This window comes from Megalobrama amblycephala, linkage group LG7 (genome assembly GCF_018812025.1).
Source record: "Megalobrama amblycephala isolate DHTTF-2021 linkage group LG7, ASM1881202v1, whole genome shotgun sequence".
Classification (NCBI taxonomy): domain Eukaryota; kingdom Metazoa; phylum Chordata; class Actinopteri; order Cypriniformes; family Xenocyprididae; genus Megalobrama; species Megalobrama amblycephala.
The window spans coordinates 24288184-24307250 of NC_063050.1; the positions used below are offsets into that span (position 1 = coordinate 24288184).

The window sequence follows — 19067 nt, forward strand, 5'->3', positions numbered from 1 at the left end:
CTACGTGACACTACGTAAATGATCCGCAACAGGGGGTTACACACTACTCGAGCTGACAACGACTTCACTTGAAAATGGACATTGAGAAGAAATTTGATTAAATTTTGAATTAAATTTAATTAAAATTAAATGAACCCTTTCACACATAAATTTAAAATATTCTGGCTGACCTCCCACACTGTAAACCTGAATAAGTTTGGGTAACTCAAAAAAATTGACGTAATCAGTTACATCAATTTTTTTGAGTTATTATGTTCCCAATTTTAAGTAAGCAGAACTATCAAGTTTTGAGTTTATAGTACTTATGCATGATATTTGATCCTAACTTGATGTACTGAGTTAGCTAACTCATACATTTTGATAGCAATTAACATAAAATATTTATTTAATTAACTTTTTTTATTTTGAGTTCTTCCAAATCAAATGAGTTTGAAGATTTGAACATTTGAAGTGGATCAAAAAAGTTCATCAAAGTTTTCCTAAGAAATAAGTTGTCCTAAGAAGAAGGTTTTAGGACAACTTTGATGAAAGGTTTTGATCCACTACAAATGTTGACTACTATATTTACTTCACTGTAAACCCTAATAAGAAAATTCAGAAAATGGCAACTTGCTAATTAACATGTTAACAATAGCATAATATAGCACTTACTGAATGAGTACAGCAACTTAAAACATGTAACGTTCCTGCTCTCAAACCAAGCTGCATGCACCACATGTCACCATGATGGTAACTCAAAAAACCCACATTAACAGAAACTCTTCTGAATTAGCATAACAAAACATTAATCACTACTAAATCTCCCTTACCATTAATTTTGCACAAATTAATGGTAAGAAATAGAAATCCCAGCCCAGTTTCAGATAAACTTAAGTTCGTCTAAATGAAAAGAAATAAGTTCATAGAACTCAAAACAATGAAATAGTTCAGTTTACTTGAACTATGTCAGTGCTGTGAACTCAAAAGTAAAAGAAAGTTCTAAATACTCATAACAGTTAATTGTTCAATATACGTTTGTCCTACTCAAACCAATTAAGTATTTTGAGCATTAGGTTTAAGGCTACCATTAGAACGTTTCCTTTACAGTTTCCATGATTGTCACATGACACACCGCGGCCACACTGTATGACAGATGTATCGTTTTTCTCACCATGTTATCAACTATCTGATATTCCGATACTCATATATTTGCAAGTGAGTGTTTTGTCATTTAAAAACTTACATCATGATCTTGATCTTAATCTATAACGCGAGATGGGCGCCGCCTTGTTTGCACTTTAGTTCAGAGTCCTGTCAGTCAGATTTATAGGCTATAGCACATGAATTCATCCATTTGTACCGAAAATACATGTGGCCGGTGAACTAGGAGAAGAATAGAGTGAGCTTTATAGTTACTTACACAATGTGTATCTGATATGAATAAACGTTGGCAAATTATTGGCTATTTGAACGGATTGTTATTTCCATAGACATCAGTGTATACTCCATTGGCTGTTGCGTCACAACACGTGACATCACAGGATATCGAGTCGGTCGACAGCTCCAGATATTTAGCATGCTATTTGTCAGGCGCCAGCGAGGTGTCGGCGACGCGTCAGAGAACCTCTTTGATGCGTTGTTGAGTAGTTCACACATAAAGATTGCCGAGTGCCGATCACCCGCTGACTTTGCCCCGATCACAGCCCGACCTGTCGGCGAGCTTGTTAACTTGAAAATCTGGTTTAAATTGGGCTTAAAATCCTGTATTGTAAACTTGGCTCAAGAAATGAAGCATACATTTAAAAAGGAAAACCCATGTGAGACAAATATAATACAGTATTCACAACTTTTTTTCTTAAGTTTTGTGTCCTTTCTGGCTTTAACTTGAACATGTGAGCTTCTCCTTTAAAGCAGTTCTCTTTCAGATCTGTTTTCATGATATCACAGTGTCACATATCTAACCTACATTTAGACCGAGATAAATAAGCCACCCCTTTTCACATTAGCAGTTAGCTACAACATGTAGCATAAACAACAACATAGAAAAACACAGGCCAGCATCCATCTAGTTCTTTCACCATGTGCTTCAAATCTCTTCCACACATGTGACTTACTGCATCATTTGATGTTGTAGCAGGAAATTTCTGCAACTTTACGGTATTAATGGGTGTTCAGACTGTTGTAACAAAGTGAGTGCCATTTTCAGTGAGAGTCTGTGACCTCTGACCTCTAACGAGCACTGGTGATGCAAACAAAGTTGGGCTGAGCTTGGCTACCAATGGAAGTTCAGAAAATGATCTGCCACCAAATGCAGCACTTGATATAGTAGCATATAGCAACCAACCGCTCCATGACCTCCAGTGATTAAATAACAGTGTGAATGCCCCTTCAGTCAATGACATTACCAATTTCAATTTATAAAGTTAGATATTGTTTTACTTCTGCTAAGCTAATTACTCTTATTTTCTGTGTTCATCCAACTCAACCAGATTCAGTCTTCAGAGGGATTATTGTATGAACAGACAGATGAGAGTTAAATTACAAACCAAAATGCAGCTGTAATCATTTATGAAAATAATTTTTTTCCAGTTTCCTCTCATCATTTGTTATTTCCACACATGCACTTCCTGCACTTTGCAGTCCTCTGCTTTCCTGTTAGAAATTGTGTCTGGTCCAAGGTTGAAAAGCTACTGCTTTATCTGTATAGAATGTCAAACAGTGCTTTAATTTCCAGAGGAAAAACACGTTATATATTTGTACTGTACGTGGAAATGAATCTTTGAAGGGTTTGTTGTACATTAGGCTTAGAGCTGCCTTGAGGGCAACATTCAGATTGATCAACTAAGAAAGCCAGTTCAGAATTAGTTGTTGTGGTTACAATGCTAAATTGATACATTAAGAAACATCTGTCATCAACTGACCAGAAAAAAGCCTTTCATAACCTCAGGCACATCAGAAATACACGGTCATGACCTATGTCCCAAAATATATTGATGTTGGAAACACAGATGCCAAAATGTGATAGCCGTCATCCGATTTGCTTAAACACAAAGGCTGTCTCATTTTGCATTGATGTCAAAGAACAAAGGTATCACCCAGAAGGCGGAAGAGATGGCAGATACTGAAAGCAGCGGTGCCGTAGGCAAACACAGCGGGTTATTTGAGGTGAGGAAAAAATGACACGTATGACCCGTTTAGTGGACTGTAGAGGTGTTCGACTCATTAACACTACTGTGCGTGTCACTGACCAATAAAAGCACTCTGAATTCTGTCATATTTCAGTATGGGTGTCTGTCAAACTCAAGCATGACAAAGTGGAGTTTGTGGAGTTTCACTTTTTGTCATTAAAAGCTTATTTCAAATTCATCCTTAAGGCTATAAAGTACCAAAGTCATTTCTGCTTAAAAAAAAACAAACAAAAAAACAAAAAAAAACTTTGTGACTATTTCTTAGAATTGTGACTTTATATGTGACAACAACAATACATGTAATGTATATACACTAATGTTTTACTTTTATACTTTTATTCAGTACAAATGCATTAAATTGATCAAAAGTGACAGTAAAGACTTTAATAATGTTACACAAGATTTATATTTCAAATAAACGCAGTTCTTTTGGACTTTCTATTTATCAAAGAAACCTGTATCACATTTTCTCCAAAAATATCAAGCAGCATAACTTGTTTAAATATTGATGATAATAAAAAAATGTTATTTGAGCACCAAATCAGCTTATTTGGATGATTTCTGAAGAATCATGTGAGACAGAAGACTGGATGACTGCTGAAAATTCAGCTTTACCATTACAGGAGTAAATTACATTTAAAAAAATATTAAAATAGAAAACAGTTATTTTAAATTGTAATAATATTTCACAATATTTCTGTTTTTACAGTTTTATTATTATTTTTATTTTTTTTTATTTATTTATTCAAAATAAATGCAGTCTTGGTGAGCATAAGAGTTTTTTTTTTTTAACTCTAAGATGGAAATAATTCATGTTTTTCCCTCTCAATGAAATCATTAAGTATTCTGGGCATTTGTACGTATTGGCATCATGTGCGGTAATTTAAAATACATTACTTGGACACAGTCACCTCTGATAACCACTTTAAACTGCAATGTAGAAACATGCATTTTCTGTAAAGCTGCTTTGAAATATGATGTATGGTAAAAAAAATGCTATACAAATAAATGTGAATTGAATTGATTTTTTAATTCACATTTTTTGTATTTTCATGAGTTTCTCTCTCACATACTGATGCTTGTTTCTGTTACAAATACACAATACACAAATACCTGTCATATAGACACATAAGTCATGTGAAAACCTCTGCAGTAGATCAGTGCAGTTTACATTAGTATTATGATTACCAAGTCACAGAAAAGTTATAACAACTAATTGTTTCATTATGGTCTAGCACAGTGTTTCTCAGACCTGTCCATCCACCAGTAAAGGGACCCCCCTTTAATAGTCTAGTAAGTTCAATATAAGCCTGTAAATGATGTTGTCCAGGACTGACACTGAGTATCATTAAACATGATGACATGCCAAGACACTGATGGCTTTTGAATAATAAGCATCTGCTGAGCTGTCTGAAAAAGAATCACAGCACAAACCATATGGAAATCACAGCCAAGCTACAGACTGTGGTTTGCATGGGAGTTAGAAAATGTGATGAGGAAATGTGTTGATGGGAAAACTGTAGATAGACAAACTATCTTAACCATCTCACATATTTTACTGAGCTCTTGTAGGTTTGCTGAGAAAGGAAATCTCAAACATTAAAAACCTTGATGGTATGGCAGTACCTACTGTATGTTTACAATATATGCATGCCAATAATATGATTATTGGCAATAATCAGAAGAATAAGAAATTACTCGCATTAAGATTTTACATGACGTGAGCAAACCTCTGTTTACATGGCATTATTTTGATTATTCACTAAGAAATGTGATTGTTTTATTGACATTTTACTGCTACTGTAATACATTTCACCAAATCCCACAACACAAAATGTTAAACTGAAAAGCAACAGACCTATTAGTTGCTGTTGCCCTTCTTTGTCTGTTTCAAATGCAAACTGTTTGCCAGTTCTAGGATATCGGGCCTCCCTAATTTTGTCACTTAAAAATGCTTAAAAAGGTTTCCATTCTAGAGTTTTTGATCGTCAATAATACTCATGATGTCCATGGCCAGTAAAACTGTAAGCATAAACTCTATTTCCTGAGCTCCCCAGCTTTCAAAGCTGTGCATGAATGTAACTCATTTTCTCTCTGCAGCACTAGCATGTGCACTTCAGGCAATGGAAGAGTGGAGGAAATGTAGTTAAGGTGTATATATGCCTACATACTACAATTATGGTTACTATTATGAGTATAATCACATTAACTTAATTTCAGGACTGCCTTAATCACATTATAAGTGTGAATGTAAACAAAGCCAATGTCGAAATGAACCCTTTTCCACCAAAACTGTGCTGTGCCAGAACTCAGCAGGGGGATCTGCAAACATTTACACTGAGAACATTTTTAACATCCAAAATTAATGAAATGGTGTAACAGTAAAAAGTTATTAAAATATATAACAAACAAAATAAATAATCTATATATATATATATATATATGTGTGTGTGTGTGTGTGTGTGTGTGTGTGTGTGTGTGTGTGTGTGTGTGTGTGTGTGTATGTGTCTGTCTGAGGTCCCAAACCCTACAGCTAAAACAACACAGTGAAACCGGTCTATCCCAGGTGCCAAATGTAATTACAAATTCTCATAATGAAGGAACAAATATTTTAGTGCTCAGACTGAACAGCTGTAGAGCTCCTAATAAAAGTCTGTTGAGTATTAGCTAGTACCATATGGCCACTTCACACTATTCCCACAGAAACAAGTGTTTATGCCGCTATTAGTTATTATTTGAAGTTGAACATCCCAGGAACTACACAACAGAGCAAAATTTACCGTTTTCTTTTGTACCAGAGAGAGTGCTCCAGAACTTTCCACAATTCAAAAAAGTGGGAAGGGAGGGGGAAAAAAAGGGCTCTCTACTTCCACTTTCACTCGTTCATATTTAAGTATCTGTCTGCTGGCTGTCTTTTGCTCTCTTTCAAAACCATCTGAAATGCCTACAGAAGCTGAATTTTAAGTCATCATAAAATGGCACACCAAACAGGAAGGCTATTCCAAAAGGTAGTTAACTTAATTATTATTCTGCCTCCTAAAATACCTTGTTTTGGCCAAATTCTAAAGGTGTGGTCACATTTACCGTTGTTCTGTGAATTTTCACAGGTGAAATCCAGTCAGTTCAATAGAAATCCATGTGATCTGGAATTTCATGTGAAGATGAAAGATTTCCCCACGCAGATTTCAGAATAGGCTGACATCTCCGTGTTGATCAACAGAAAACTGGTTGGTTTGAAAGTGACCTTATACATCACTACCACTACTGATGCACTGCGACAATGAACTTTTTTCAGTCACAAAATTTCACAGATTTTTGTTGTTGTTGTTTTTTTACAGAATTTTGGCTAATGTAATCACACTTTTAGCAAGCATCACATTTATACTTTGTGCAGAACATGAATAGTGAATGAGGCAAAAAAAAAAAACGTGTTCAATACTAAAATTAATTGTTAAAAATACTTCAATTTAAATAAGATTGGTTATTTTGGCCAATATTTGTGTTTTCTGAGTATTTGGATGCTTATTACAGTAGTGTTCCCTAACCCTGTCTGTGGAGGCACATCAATAGTACACATTTGCAAACTTCCTAAAAAAAAAAAAAAAAAAAACTGATTTAACTCATCAGCTCAGTAGTAGAGACTCCCAAGACCTGAGGGTCAGATAGCTGAGACATCCATAATGTGTAGCATTCATCTGCCTTCAGGAACAGGGCTAGGAAAACTCGTGCTGTTAGCTTAGCAACATGCTAATGACAAATTACACTGAAATCAACTGCCTGTCGAGTCTCCCTTGTGTGAAGTGCTGTTTGTGTTAAAGTACTGCCTATGTAAAGCGGTCAAAATCATTCTCTTATGAGCTTCCATAACAGTTAGGATACTGCCTTAGAAGGCAGCTGCCTATTTAGGCAGTAGACAGCGAGGCTAGGTTTTAAAACAGACCTGTCTCTGTCTATTCCCTCACTGCGTCTATCGTTTTATCTGTTTCCAATCTTACTGCTCACCCTCCTTCTTCCCCTAGCTCACTCTTCACAATCTCTCTCTGTCTCCTCCCTCCTCCCCCCCCTCTCTCTCTCTCTCTCTGTCTCAGATGGTAACTAGGCTGAGGTCAGGTAAGGTAATGGAGCGCACACTCTTACACAGCACTACCTCTGCTGTGGTGTTGGGAAAGCGGCTGCACTTCTGAATGCCCTTGAGGTGTGACCTCATTCAGGGCTCTAAAAAACAATCATGACATGAGAAAATGCTTGATATAAACACACACACGCGTTTCTCAAATGCTTAATAACATCTATTATTAACTAATAAATTACTAAATTAGTTTAATAGTAAATGTTACAGCCTCATTATCTCCGAATAAACCCTGACAGGGTGATCAAGACACAACATGAAGAGTAGGGCTCTTGTATCACCCTGAAAGGTTTATTTTGCAGTAATGACTGTACATGTTCATGCTGATTAACAAATAATAAATAAATGGACAAGAAATGTGTCTTACAAGAAACATTATACCAAACTATTGTCATTTATTCATCCTCATGTCATTCCAAAACCATAAAACAAGATATTTTTAATGAAACCTGAGAGATTTCTGGCCCTCCATTAAAAGTCCAACCTTTGACACGTAGTTCAGAAAGAAAGTAGAAAGTAATCCATATGAATCATGAGGGATAATCCCCGTCTTTTGAAGAGACATGACTGCTTTATGTGATGAACAGATTTCATTTTTAGTCAAATATAAATATTAGTCAACACACATACATAGAGCACATCAAATATGGTAAACGGATGATCAACTGTACTTGCTTGATGTGCAAGAACAAACCTCGTTGGTTACAGCTTAATTTAACTGCTTGATTCATATGGATTACTTTTGCAATGTCTTTATGAACTTTTTGAAGCATCTCAGTTTTGGTTTGCATAACCATTCAGTGGATGGACTGAAATCTCTCAGGTTTTATTAAAAACATATTCTTTTGTGTTTTGAAGATGAACGTGGGTTTGGAACAACATGACAGAATTTTCCACTAGATAAAGAATACTGTCTAGTATATGAGAAACATGGAATATCCTGAATATTCCATGTTTCTCATATACTAGACAGTATGCTTTATACTGTCTTTATGCTTTATGCTCTATGTTGTTGTCAGTGCAATCGGAAGCATTCCACAAATGCTGTCCATAGACATTTAGTTGGCAAAAAAAGAAAATCTTTATGCTTCAAATTTAAAAACTTCAGAAGTTTTGAGAAGGCTTTGGCAAGTTTTCTTCAGCAACAATATCTAGAGTACATATAGGTGTTTATTTGAATATACTCTAAAGATCTTCCCCCCATGTCTCGCGTTTTCTGTTTGACTGTTATAATAGATGATCTGTGGAGTTTGGAGGTGTCTGTTGGCTTAATCAGCAATTTGCACCTTTCTGAAGAGGCTGTGATAGCGACGTGTTTGCTTTGGAGCTAATACACTGAAAACTCCACTGAAAGTCACTGAAAGTTTCTTGAAATTAGCATTAGCAATACTTCACTCCTCTAATCAGATGTGAATTATCCCATAGGTCACTGTTACCCAAATTTAGAGGGGTAAAACTGCAGGCCTGGGTCTACTTTACCAAGAATTATGTAGCAGTGCATGGTTAATATTAGTTTATCTCTATATGGGATTTTTTTTACATTTATTTTTTATTCTCAGATATCCTTATTTTCATTTAATGACCTAAAGAATTGTATAGTACACTTGTACAGTATGAGCTGTAATTACATGCATCTCTTATTGATCTTATACGTTTGAATCAAAACACATATCTCACCACCCAGAATGATTGCGATCTCTAGAGATCTGTGAAATATTATGCATAAACCAGTCAGGAATTCATACTGCTTTAAACCGGCCTTTTCAGCAAGGATTCATCCTGTTAATATGACATAAAGACATTACTCAACAGTAAGTGAGAAAACAGATGAGAGTCTTACCTTCTACTGCTCTTTTGAAGAAAACTTTGCAGCTTCCACATGTAACAACCCCATAGTGACATCCTGACGCCTCGTCTCCGCACACCAGACACACTTTGGCTGTCGAAGACGTGTGTCTCAAAGACGCACTGAAACGAGCAAATAAAATTGTACCTGTAAATTGTACTTGAGACATCAAGTGACAAACCACACTAATGATAAAAATACAGTAGTTCTGTTGGATGTGTTGCAATGGCAGTTCATAGGAAACTGTATAAATTACTAAAACAACTTAAAGCATTTGATATTTGAAAATAGCTGGAAAATCAGATACAAGGTAAATGGAAGTAAATCAACACACCTTTAATCAATGAACTGCCTATTTTATTTTAGGCAAAGTGTCCAAATATTTTTGAAAAACTTTTATACCATTTTCAAGTAAAGTTTCAATTTAATAACTCTAAAAAACTATTGTGATAAATATATGATAAACTTTTTTCTTTGACATTGAATACATGTGAGGGAACACATCTTAATAATTATTTTCAATTATTAAAAATATTGCATGTTTCAAGGTTTTTTTTTTTCTTCATATTTGTGGTACATGTTCTGATTTGGAAGACAGAAGTTGTTCAATTATTATTATTATTATTATTATTATTATTATTATTATTATTAGCAGCAGCAGTAGTAGTAGCAATAGTAATAAACAATTATTGCATAATTATAATTAAAAAATTAAATTAATAAATTAATAGATCCAGGAAAAAATAATTACCGGCATGCCATGGACCTGCCTACAATTTCAACAAAATAACCCATAAATAACATTCCAGGTCTGAGCTAAGTTTGTCCTGCTCTGCAGGGCCGTTTGAGCCCAACAATTTTAGCACTGCAGAAATCACGTAATTCCCACATTGTTACTGGGCACCCAAAGGGCACGGCATATGTCACTGACTCATAACGTATGCCTCACAATTTTGCTCCAGATCATAAGAATGGTCTATTCAGGAAGACTGACTGTAAAACAGCTACACAAATACGCCCATATATAATATTCCACTTTCAAAGTAATCAAATTACACCTATTATCTATTGGAGACTTAAAGGCTTAGTTCACCCAAAAATGAAGCTTTGAAGCCTTACGAATTTTTTTTTTTTTTTTCTCGAATCAGTGGTTCAGAGCATGTATCAACTGCCAAAGTCACATGATTTCAGTAAACAAGGCTTCGTTATGTCAACGTTTCGAAATTTCAATGGTTCACTGTAGTCACATGAATTGTTTTAAATATGTTTTTTTTCTGGGCGTTTGAAAGTGTTAATTCTCTTGCTGTCAATGCAAGCCTCACTGAGCCATTGAATTTTATGAAAAATGTCTTGATTTGTGTTCCGAAGATGAACGGGTTTGGAACGACATGAGGGTGAGTAATTAATGAGCGCACACAGAAATAAATACTGAACAACATTAAGTGGCAAAAAACGTTGGAAACTAAAAAAGAGAGAGAGATTTTTATATCCTGTGCCCTCCAAAATGAAATTGAAACATTGAAAATGAAGCACATACTCCAAATAGTCTGGCTGACTTGGCAGAAATCTGATTAAATTGCCCAGTGAAACCTGACATAACCTGAGTGGGCAGAGCCTCTTATAAGGATGCCCTGCGGACCGGGTGAAAGTCACCCTTTGACAGACGCCAATGGCGTGCACGAAAAGCTCCACATAGCAGAGCTCATTTAAATGAACAGTAAGACTCGAACAATACTTTAAGAACAAGATAGGCTTAGCACGTACCTCCCCCGCCCTAACTTTGATAATGAGCGTGCTCTCGTTTTAATCAGTAGTGCACGGTAATTGTCTGGTTAGCATTCTGACAACATCCTTGAGTCTTAACAAGCCTCGGGGTCTCAGAGGCACGTTCCCTCTCAAGGCCTGGTGCGGGTAGTAACTTCACAGCATCTTTCTGACACAGCCGAGAGAGCTGATCTAATTCTCCCTCGTCCGTCTAAACACACATTCAATTTGTTAGCCGGTTAGCAGGGGTCTCTTGCGAGGGAGTCGATTGGCAGGCCCTGGTGAGCTAATCGCCCCGACAGCGCCGCAACGCTCGCTGTGCATGATGTGGAGAGGTCTGGCTGTATTAAACTGTTCAGCGAGCCCCTCTGTTTCTCTTGTTCTGCACCAAGCGTTCCTTGCCATGGAGTAAAAAAGAAAAAGACAAAGCAAAGGGCTGACAAGGTGACTGCTTTTGCTGGAAGTAGGTCAGTGTTCATTGTTATGAAACAGATCACCCTTATGACCGGCACACTGCGAGAGTGCTGCTGTTGTGTTTTGTGCATAAAAGAAAAACACCAATTAATGATGACAAGTTTAGCTGGTGGATATTCCATTGGTATAAATAATGAAGTCAATGCCTAACCTGCCTCACCTCTCTTAGAAGAAGTTAGAACTTCGAAGTTCGATTCCAAACTTCACTTCCGTTTTCGCCATCTACTCAAGTGTGACTGTGTGTTATTGAAGTAACACTTGTCTATGTGGTCAGTGAGTGAGTTTACATGTACAACAAACACTGATAACTATCAAAAACCAGCTTATTATAAAAACCTGACAACGCAAAAAATACGTGTTTACGCTAGTTGAATTCTTTGACGTTTTCTACTCTATTGACATCAAAACATAAACATATTGTCCTTTCCTTGATAAAAGAATACAATGTCTTATATGTTGTGGAAAATGGTACATGTAAACATGCTCAGCAATGCTTGATGTGAAACAGACAGGTCATAAGGAAGGTAATAAGAAAAAGGTGTGGGGTGAAGTGAGGACAGTTGTAACTATCTACAGGTGTTCGCATTTCTCATCTATTTTGTAGACTCACCATGTATTGAGATCAAATGGCAATTTTTTCTAGGTTAAGGTTTGGTGTTTTTTGTTTGTTTGTAAGAAAAAACAAGCTCAAAGCAGTGGATATGCCTTTTCATCTTCAGATTTCATAAAAAACATTCAAAGATACGGCTGTAGCAAGTGGTTTACTCAAAATACTCCAGGATGCAGAAGCCCTGTTTTGATCATTAATATGACAATTGGGTCATTCCTGTTATGCAATGCCTTTTGAACACCATAACTCGAATATACACTATATTGCCAAAAGTTTTGGGAAGCCTGCCTTTACGTGCACATGAACTTTAATGACATCCCATTCTTAATCCGTAGGGTTTAATATGGAGTTGGCCCACCCTTTGCAGCTATTACAGCTTCAACTCTTCTGGGAAGGCTTTCCACAAGGTTAAGGAGTGTGTTTATGGGAATTTTTGACCATTCTTCTAGAAGCACATTTGTGAGGTCAGACACTGATGTTGGCGAGAAGGCCTGGCTCACAGTCTCCGCTCTAATTCATCCCAAAGGTGTTCTATCGGGTTGAGGTCAGGACTCTGTGCAGGCCAGTCAAGTTCCTCCACACTAAACTCACTCATCCATGTCTTTATGGACCTTGCTTTGTGCACTGGTGCACAGGAACAGGAAGGGGCCATCCCCAAACTGTTCCCACAAAGTTGGGAGCATGAAATTGTCCAAAATGTCTTGGTATGCTGAAGCATTTAGAGTTCCTTTCACTGGAACTAAGGGGCCAAGCCCAACCCCTGAAAAACAACCCCACACCATAATCCCTACTCCACTAAAATGTACACTTGGCACAATGCAGTCAGGCAAGTACCGTTCTCCTGGCAACCGCCAAACCCAGACTCGTCCATCGGATTGCCAGACACAGAAGCGTGATTCGTCACTCCAGTGAACACGTCTCCACTGCTCTAGAGTCCAGTGGCGGCGTGCTTTACACCACTGCATCCGACGCTTTGCATTGTACTTGATGATGTAAGGCTTGGATGCAGCTGCTCGGCCATGGAAACCCATTTCATGAAGCTCTCTACACTGTTCTTGAGCTAATCTGAAGGCCACATGAAGTTTGGAGGTCTCTATTTACTCTGAAGAAAGTTGGTGACTTCTGCACACTGTGAGCCTCAGCACGCGCTGACCCTGCTCTGTGATTTTACGTGGCCTACCGCTTTGTGGTTGAGTTGCTGTTGTTCCCAATTGCTTCCACTTTGTTATGATACCACTAACAGTTGACCGTGGAATATTTAGTAGTGAGGAAATTTCACAAATGGACTTAATGCATAGGTGGCAACCCACCATGGTACCACACTTGAATTCAATGAGCTCCTGAGAGCGACCCATTCTGTCCAAAATGTTAGTAGAAGCAGTCTGCATTCTTAGGTGCTTGATTTTATACACCTTGATTTTATACCTGAATTCAATGATTTGGAGGGGTGTCCCAATACTTTTGGCAATATAGTGTATATATATATATATATACATGTTTTGTAATTTAGGAAAGAATTTATATAAAAGGACATATTAGACTTTGCTTTGATCAAGATTAGGTACTTTATTAAATACCATTATTTACACAAATGGGAAATGAACAGGATAGAACAGCTAAAGTTAGGCATTGCACAATTAGGCCTTTTCACACTGCGCTTAACCCCGGGTTATTGTCATTCTAAACACCACTTTTAACCCCGGGTAAATGAGTGTTTCACACTTGTAATTTAGAAGCGGGGTTAGCACTGCTTTCTACCCGGGTTAGCAACCAACCACCAATCGCGTGCCTTATATTCACGCACTTTGGTCTGTCATGGAAATACCGCGCAATGTATATAAACAGTCTGTGTATGATAGGAAAAATGTCAAACAGCGATGGTTACCTTTAGTTTGAATAGTTCATTCAGAAAAAAAAATTGATATTACATTCAGCAATGAGGACGCGCCATGCTAGAGCCTTTAGGTAAACAGGTCACGTGCTGCTTTTGTCCAGTAAGTAACACTGACACCGCAAATATGCAAATAAGGACTTTAACCCAGGGTTTAGGAATGTGCCAGTTTATGAATACCCAGGATTAACTGTTAACCCCGGGTATATGAGCAGTGTGAAACGAGAATAAAGATAATCCAGGATTCCATTTACCCGGGGTTTAGAATGACCCAGGGTTAACTACTTCAAGTGTGAAAAGCCCTTAAAGAGGATTTGGAATGAGACAAAAACCCAAAAAAAACAAAAAAAACAAACTAATACCACAAAACATCACACACTTGATCAAATTCCTGGCTAATAATGTATTTCCTGATGTTTGTGTTCCTATCAAAAATGATATCAAGGTTGATAGTATCATTCAGTGAGTGAGTGTACAACAAACACTGATAACTATCAAAAACCAGCTCATTATGAAAACCTGACAATGCAAGAAAAACGTGTTTACGTTAGATGTTGAATTCTTTGACGTTTTCTCTGGCTTTGACATCAAAACATGAACATATTGGCCTTTCCTTGATAAAAGAATACAATGTCTTATATTATGTTATGTAAGATGGTGCATGTAAACATGCTCGGCAATGTTTGATGTGATTCTCTGGAAACAGACAGGTCATGAGGAAGGTAATAATAAAAAGGTGTGGGGTGAAGTGAGGACAGTTATATCTATCTACAAGTGAAGTGAGGATAGTTTTAACAATCTACAGGTGAAGTGAGGACAGTTTTAACAATCTACAGGTGTTTGTGTTTTTCTAATCCATTTTATGTACAATTTCAGTCTAATTAGAATGGACTCACCATGCATTGAGATCAAATTGCAATTTTTCTATCTTGAGGTTTTTTCAATAAAATGAGCACAAAGAAGTAGAAATGCCATTTCATCTTCAGATTTCACATAAATCACTCAAAGATACCTCTAAGCAAGTGGTTTGCTCAAAATACTCAAGGATGCAGAAGCCATGTTTTGATCATTGATACGACAATTAGGTCATTCCTGTTATGCAATACCTTTTGAATATTAAGAAAAAAATGAATATGACTATGTTTTTTAATATAAGAAATAATTTATATAAAAGATCATATTTGTCACAGCTGGGTATCAAAAATGAGGAGAAATGGATCTAAATGCAGCAGTTTTATTTAACAGAGCAAACCTGGAACAGAACAACCAAGCACAACATAACAATAACGGACAACACAACACACAGAGCTTACCCTAGTGAAAATCCTGCAATTGTACTTTAGGTATACTAAACTAATGTACTTAAATTGCAACAACAATTTTGTACTTTAATTGTGCGGAAGTGGTGCTGAGGTCCAACTAAATATACTTCTAGTATATTTGGTTATGCTGAAGTGGAACTATTACAAGTACACTGTACACTTTAAATATATTGCATTTAAAGTTCATACAATCCTTATCAATATTGACATTAAAACACTTTTTAGGCTTAAAAAGTAGTTTCATTATAATTTTTATATCAGTAAGTCTCAAGTGATATGTCAGTGTTAAATATGTAAATATATTTGAACTACTGTATACTTAGCATGAAATAAATGTATTTTAAATATTTTATTTTTCATAGGGTTAATAGACCAAACTAATCAATTAATGAAATTAACATCAGGTGTGACACATAATAAAGCAATGAAAAATCATGGAAACACAGAAAACTAAAATAAATGTGTCCCAAACCCACCCACAAACAGAAACAAAACCAGAAAATCCCTAACAATAAGAGACTTTGCTTTGGTCAAGATGGGGCACTTTAAATACTATTATTTACATAAATGGGAAATGAACAGGACAGAAGAGCTAAAATTAGCCATTGCTCAAAGAGGGTTTGAGAGTTAGCCTATACATGAGGATTTAACCATATTTTTAAATGATTAACTTGAAGAAATATACTTGGAATATTTCTTCAAGTTAATGTGAAGCCCCAGGGGACATGACAAAAACAGCAAAATCCACTCAAAACAAAGTTTTAGGTTATGTTCATTTAATTGTGATATAATGATAAGAGATTAATCTAACACTTTCTATCTTTTAAATTTGTAAAAGTCATGTTCAATCCAATACATGAGATATATATGGTGGGTAAAAATTAAACTGCACAGTAGGATTGACCCAACTGCATTTGTTCAGCAGAAACTGTAGTTTATGTAAATGTCAGTGCAAGAGACATACTACAGTATGCTTAATAATCAAGTTTCATGGACATAAACAGGAAGCAATTTTTTTTACGATGCTACACCCTTTATAGGTAATTACGTATTGTTCCCTGTGCAATTATACAATCTAAATTCTTTCAAAGGAAGTAATTTTCAATTTAAACGGTAGTGATGACTTACCAGTGTACGGAAATAAGCATATAATAATTGAACATGTTCAGGCCCAACATGAAAACTACAGGAGTGAAATGGAGTGCAGACAGAGTTTGGGCATTCGCTATATTATTTGGATTCGGAATATTTATTGCTGCTTACGTGCTGCTGCATCAGCTGAGATCTGCAGAAAGATACTGGCAGGGTTGAGAAAGAAGACTGACAGATGGATCAGGAATGCAAAAATAACAAACCATATAACTGCTCGAATGCACTGCGCTGGAACTGTCACATATCAATCTCAACAGAGCGCTAAAGCAGCAGTCTTTCTCCTGGCTCTATGCAGAGCAACGGGCAGAAATAGAACATGCAGCGATAGTTACGCCGAATTTAAACCATTAGAGATGTTCTCTATCAGTTAAGGTGGGTGTAAAGTTATCAGACTTCACAGCACACAGATATACAGATGCTAACCAAAGCCAGGAAGTGAAAGCCTCTTTGCAAGCCAGAGAAAATGAGTCCTGCTCAGCTTCAAGAGGATCACCATTCATTGTGCAAACAGTGACCGCTCTTACAGACAGCCACCTCCTCTCCGGTCTAGAGTATTTATGTAACAAAACTTGGAATGCGGCAAAAGCTAAAGGTAGATTAGGTAAAACAAACAGGAGAGAGGACAAATGGCTTGCATAACCAAAGTGAGACAGTCTAAACATTATCACTGCACCCACTTCACGCACCACGCAGAGCAGCCCGCAGAGAATTATGGGTCCCCAGAGTGCTATTAAGACCTGGATCTACCGAAGGGTCAACTGCAACGTCAGTGAGTGCATGTAAAATGCATTTACATTCTCTTAATATACCAGAACCTGAATTAATATCCTCTTGATCTGAAGTGAGTTGCCCAATATGGCTGCCTCACTAATGCTGTTGAAGCTGTGAAACAATTATGAAATAGATTTCAAAGCTATTTTGCTAGGGGGAAATTTTATTTTATTTTAGATTTTTTAAATGCAAATTAATAGAATTGTGAAAATAGTAAAATAAATAATATATAGTATATTTTACTAGTTTGTGCACACAAAATTATAAATTACCATATATAATATGAATTATGCAAATCATTATTTACAGCAGGCAAATAACATTGTTTCATGAATCATAAACTTCATTCTTTAGAATAAAATCCTTTGTAATTGCTATTTTACTTCTTACCTTCTACCTTAAGAATAAAGTTAAGAATATTTTATATTCCCAAAAAAAAAAATTTAAAAAAAATTTATCGGTAACACTTTAGAATACTGTTCCATCATTAATGAATAACTGCAGGAACAAATGAGTAACGCATTATTATTATTATTATTAGTCACTCTAGTAACTACTATTAACTAACAAGAAACTCTGATTAGTGAATTAGTAAGTAATAGTGCTCAGTTGAAGGTAGTAGTTCACTATTAGATCATCAGTAACTACTGTTTTTTATACTTCCCAGAGAACTACTAAGAACTACTATATACATGTTCATAATTAACATGAATAATGCATAATGTATAATTAATTCTAAAGTAAAGGTCATGGTAACCCACTAGTAATGACAGAAGTATTACCAAATACTTCAGAAGGAATTACTAATTATTTGGATCAGTATTCTAAAGTGAAGATCATGGTAACCCACTAGTAATTACCAAATCCATTTGGTACTTAAGTCATTACTAGTGTGTTACCATGTCCTTCACTTTAGAATTAATTATACATTATGCATTATTCATGTTAATTATGAACCTGTATATACTAGTTCTTAGTAGTTCTCTGGGAGGTATGAAAAAATAGTAATTAGTGATGATCTAATAGTGAACTACATTCAACTGAGCACTATTACTAATTCACTAATCAGAGTTTCTTGTTAGTTAAAAGTAGTTACTAGAGTGTTAATAATGTGTTACTCATTTGTTCACTCATTAATGATGGAACAGAATTTTAATTGATGAAAAGTTTTTTTTTTTGTTTGTTTGTTTTTTTTGAAAAAGGTGATATTTACCTTTTAGGTTTTGAAAAGAAAAAAGAAAAAACTTGTTAAAGTTAGGTTTAAATCCCCAAGGGCCAGATTTACTAAATAGGGGAAATTAGCGTTAGAGCGCAATTCCACAAATGCGCCGATGGGAGTGGCAAGTTTTGCGTGTGATCTGCTGACGATGCGCAAATTAAAGAACACAGACGCAGTCAAATCATTTGCATAATGACCAACGCAATCTACCAAGAGCAGCACAACTTGTTACGTCTGACAAACACACACACACACACAAATATATATATATATATATATATATATATATATATATATATATATATATAATATATAGGCCAACATAACTTGGCAAACGAAATGTTCGGATAATGTCTTCCTCTGGCATTCCAAAGTGGAAAATATTTTCTCCCTTCTACCACGCGCTCTCTGTTCTCTGTGGTGTCTCCTCCTAGCAGCAACAATTGCAGCCATGTCACAAAATGGGTTAAGACCTGCTTTTTTGGGCATTAAATAATGGCGCAAATACCAGTAAATTGACTAGCGAAAACATTTAAATACTCTCCTCCCACAAATTTTGCGTCTGAAAGGGAAACCAAATGCATATTCAATAAGGTCAGCCGCAAAAACAACTCAGTCCACGCCTTTTCAGCGCTAATTTTGCACTGCGTGTCTTTAGTAAATCTCGACAGTAGTTTTTCAACGCCAAAAGAGGGTTAAACTGACGCACGCTGTTAGTAAAT

General features: G+C 36.2%; 1 protein-coding gene across 1 annotated transcript in view; it reads right to left on the reverse strand.

Annotated features, from left to right (window-relative positions):
* The window catches only part of nr3c2 (nuclear receptor subfamily 3, group C, member 2), a 90191-nt gene that overhangs the window by 23273 nt on the left and 47851 nt on the right, over nt 1-19067 (reverse strand). Inside the window, exon 3 of the mRNA XM_048196671.1 lies at nt 9137-9264. Coding sequence (XP_048052628.1) covers nt 9137-9264 — 128 coding nt within the window. The remainder of the gene's footprint in view (nt 1-9136; nt 9265-19067) is intronic.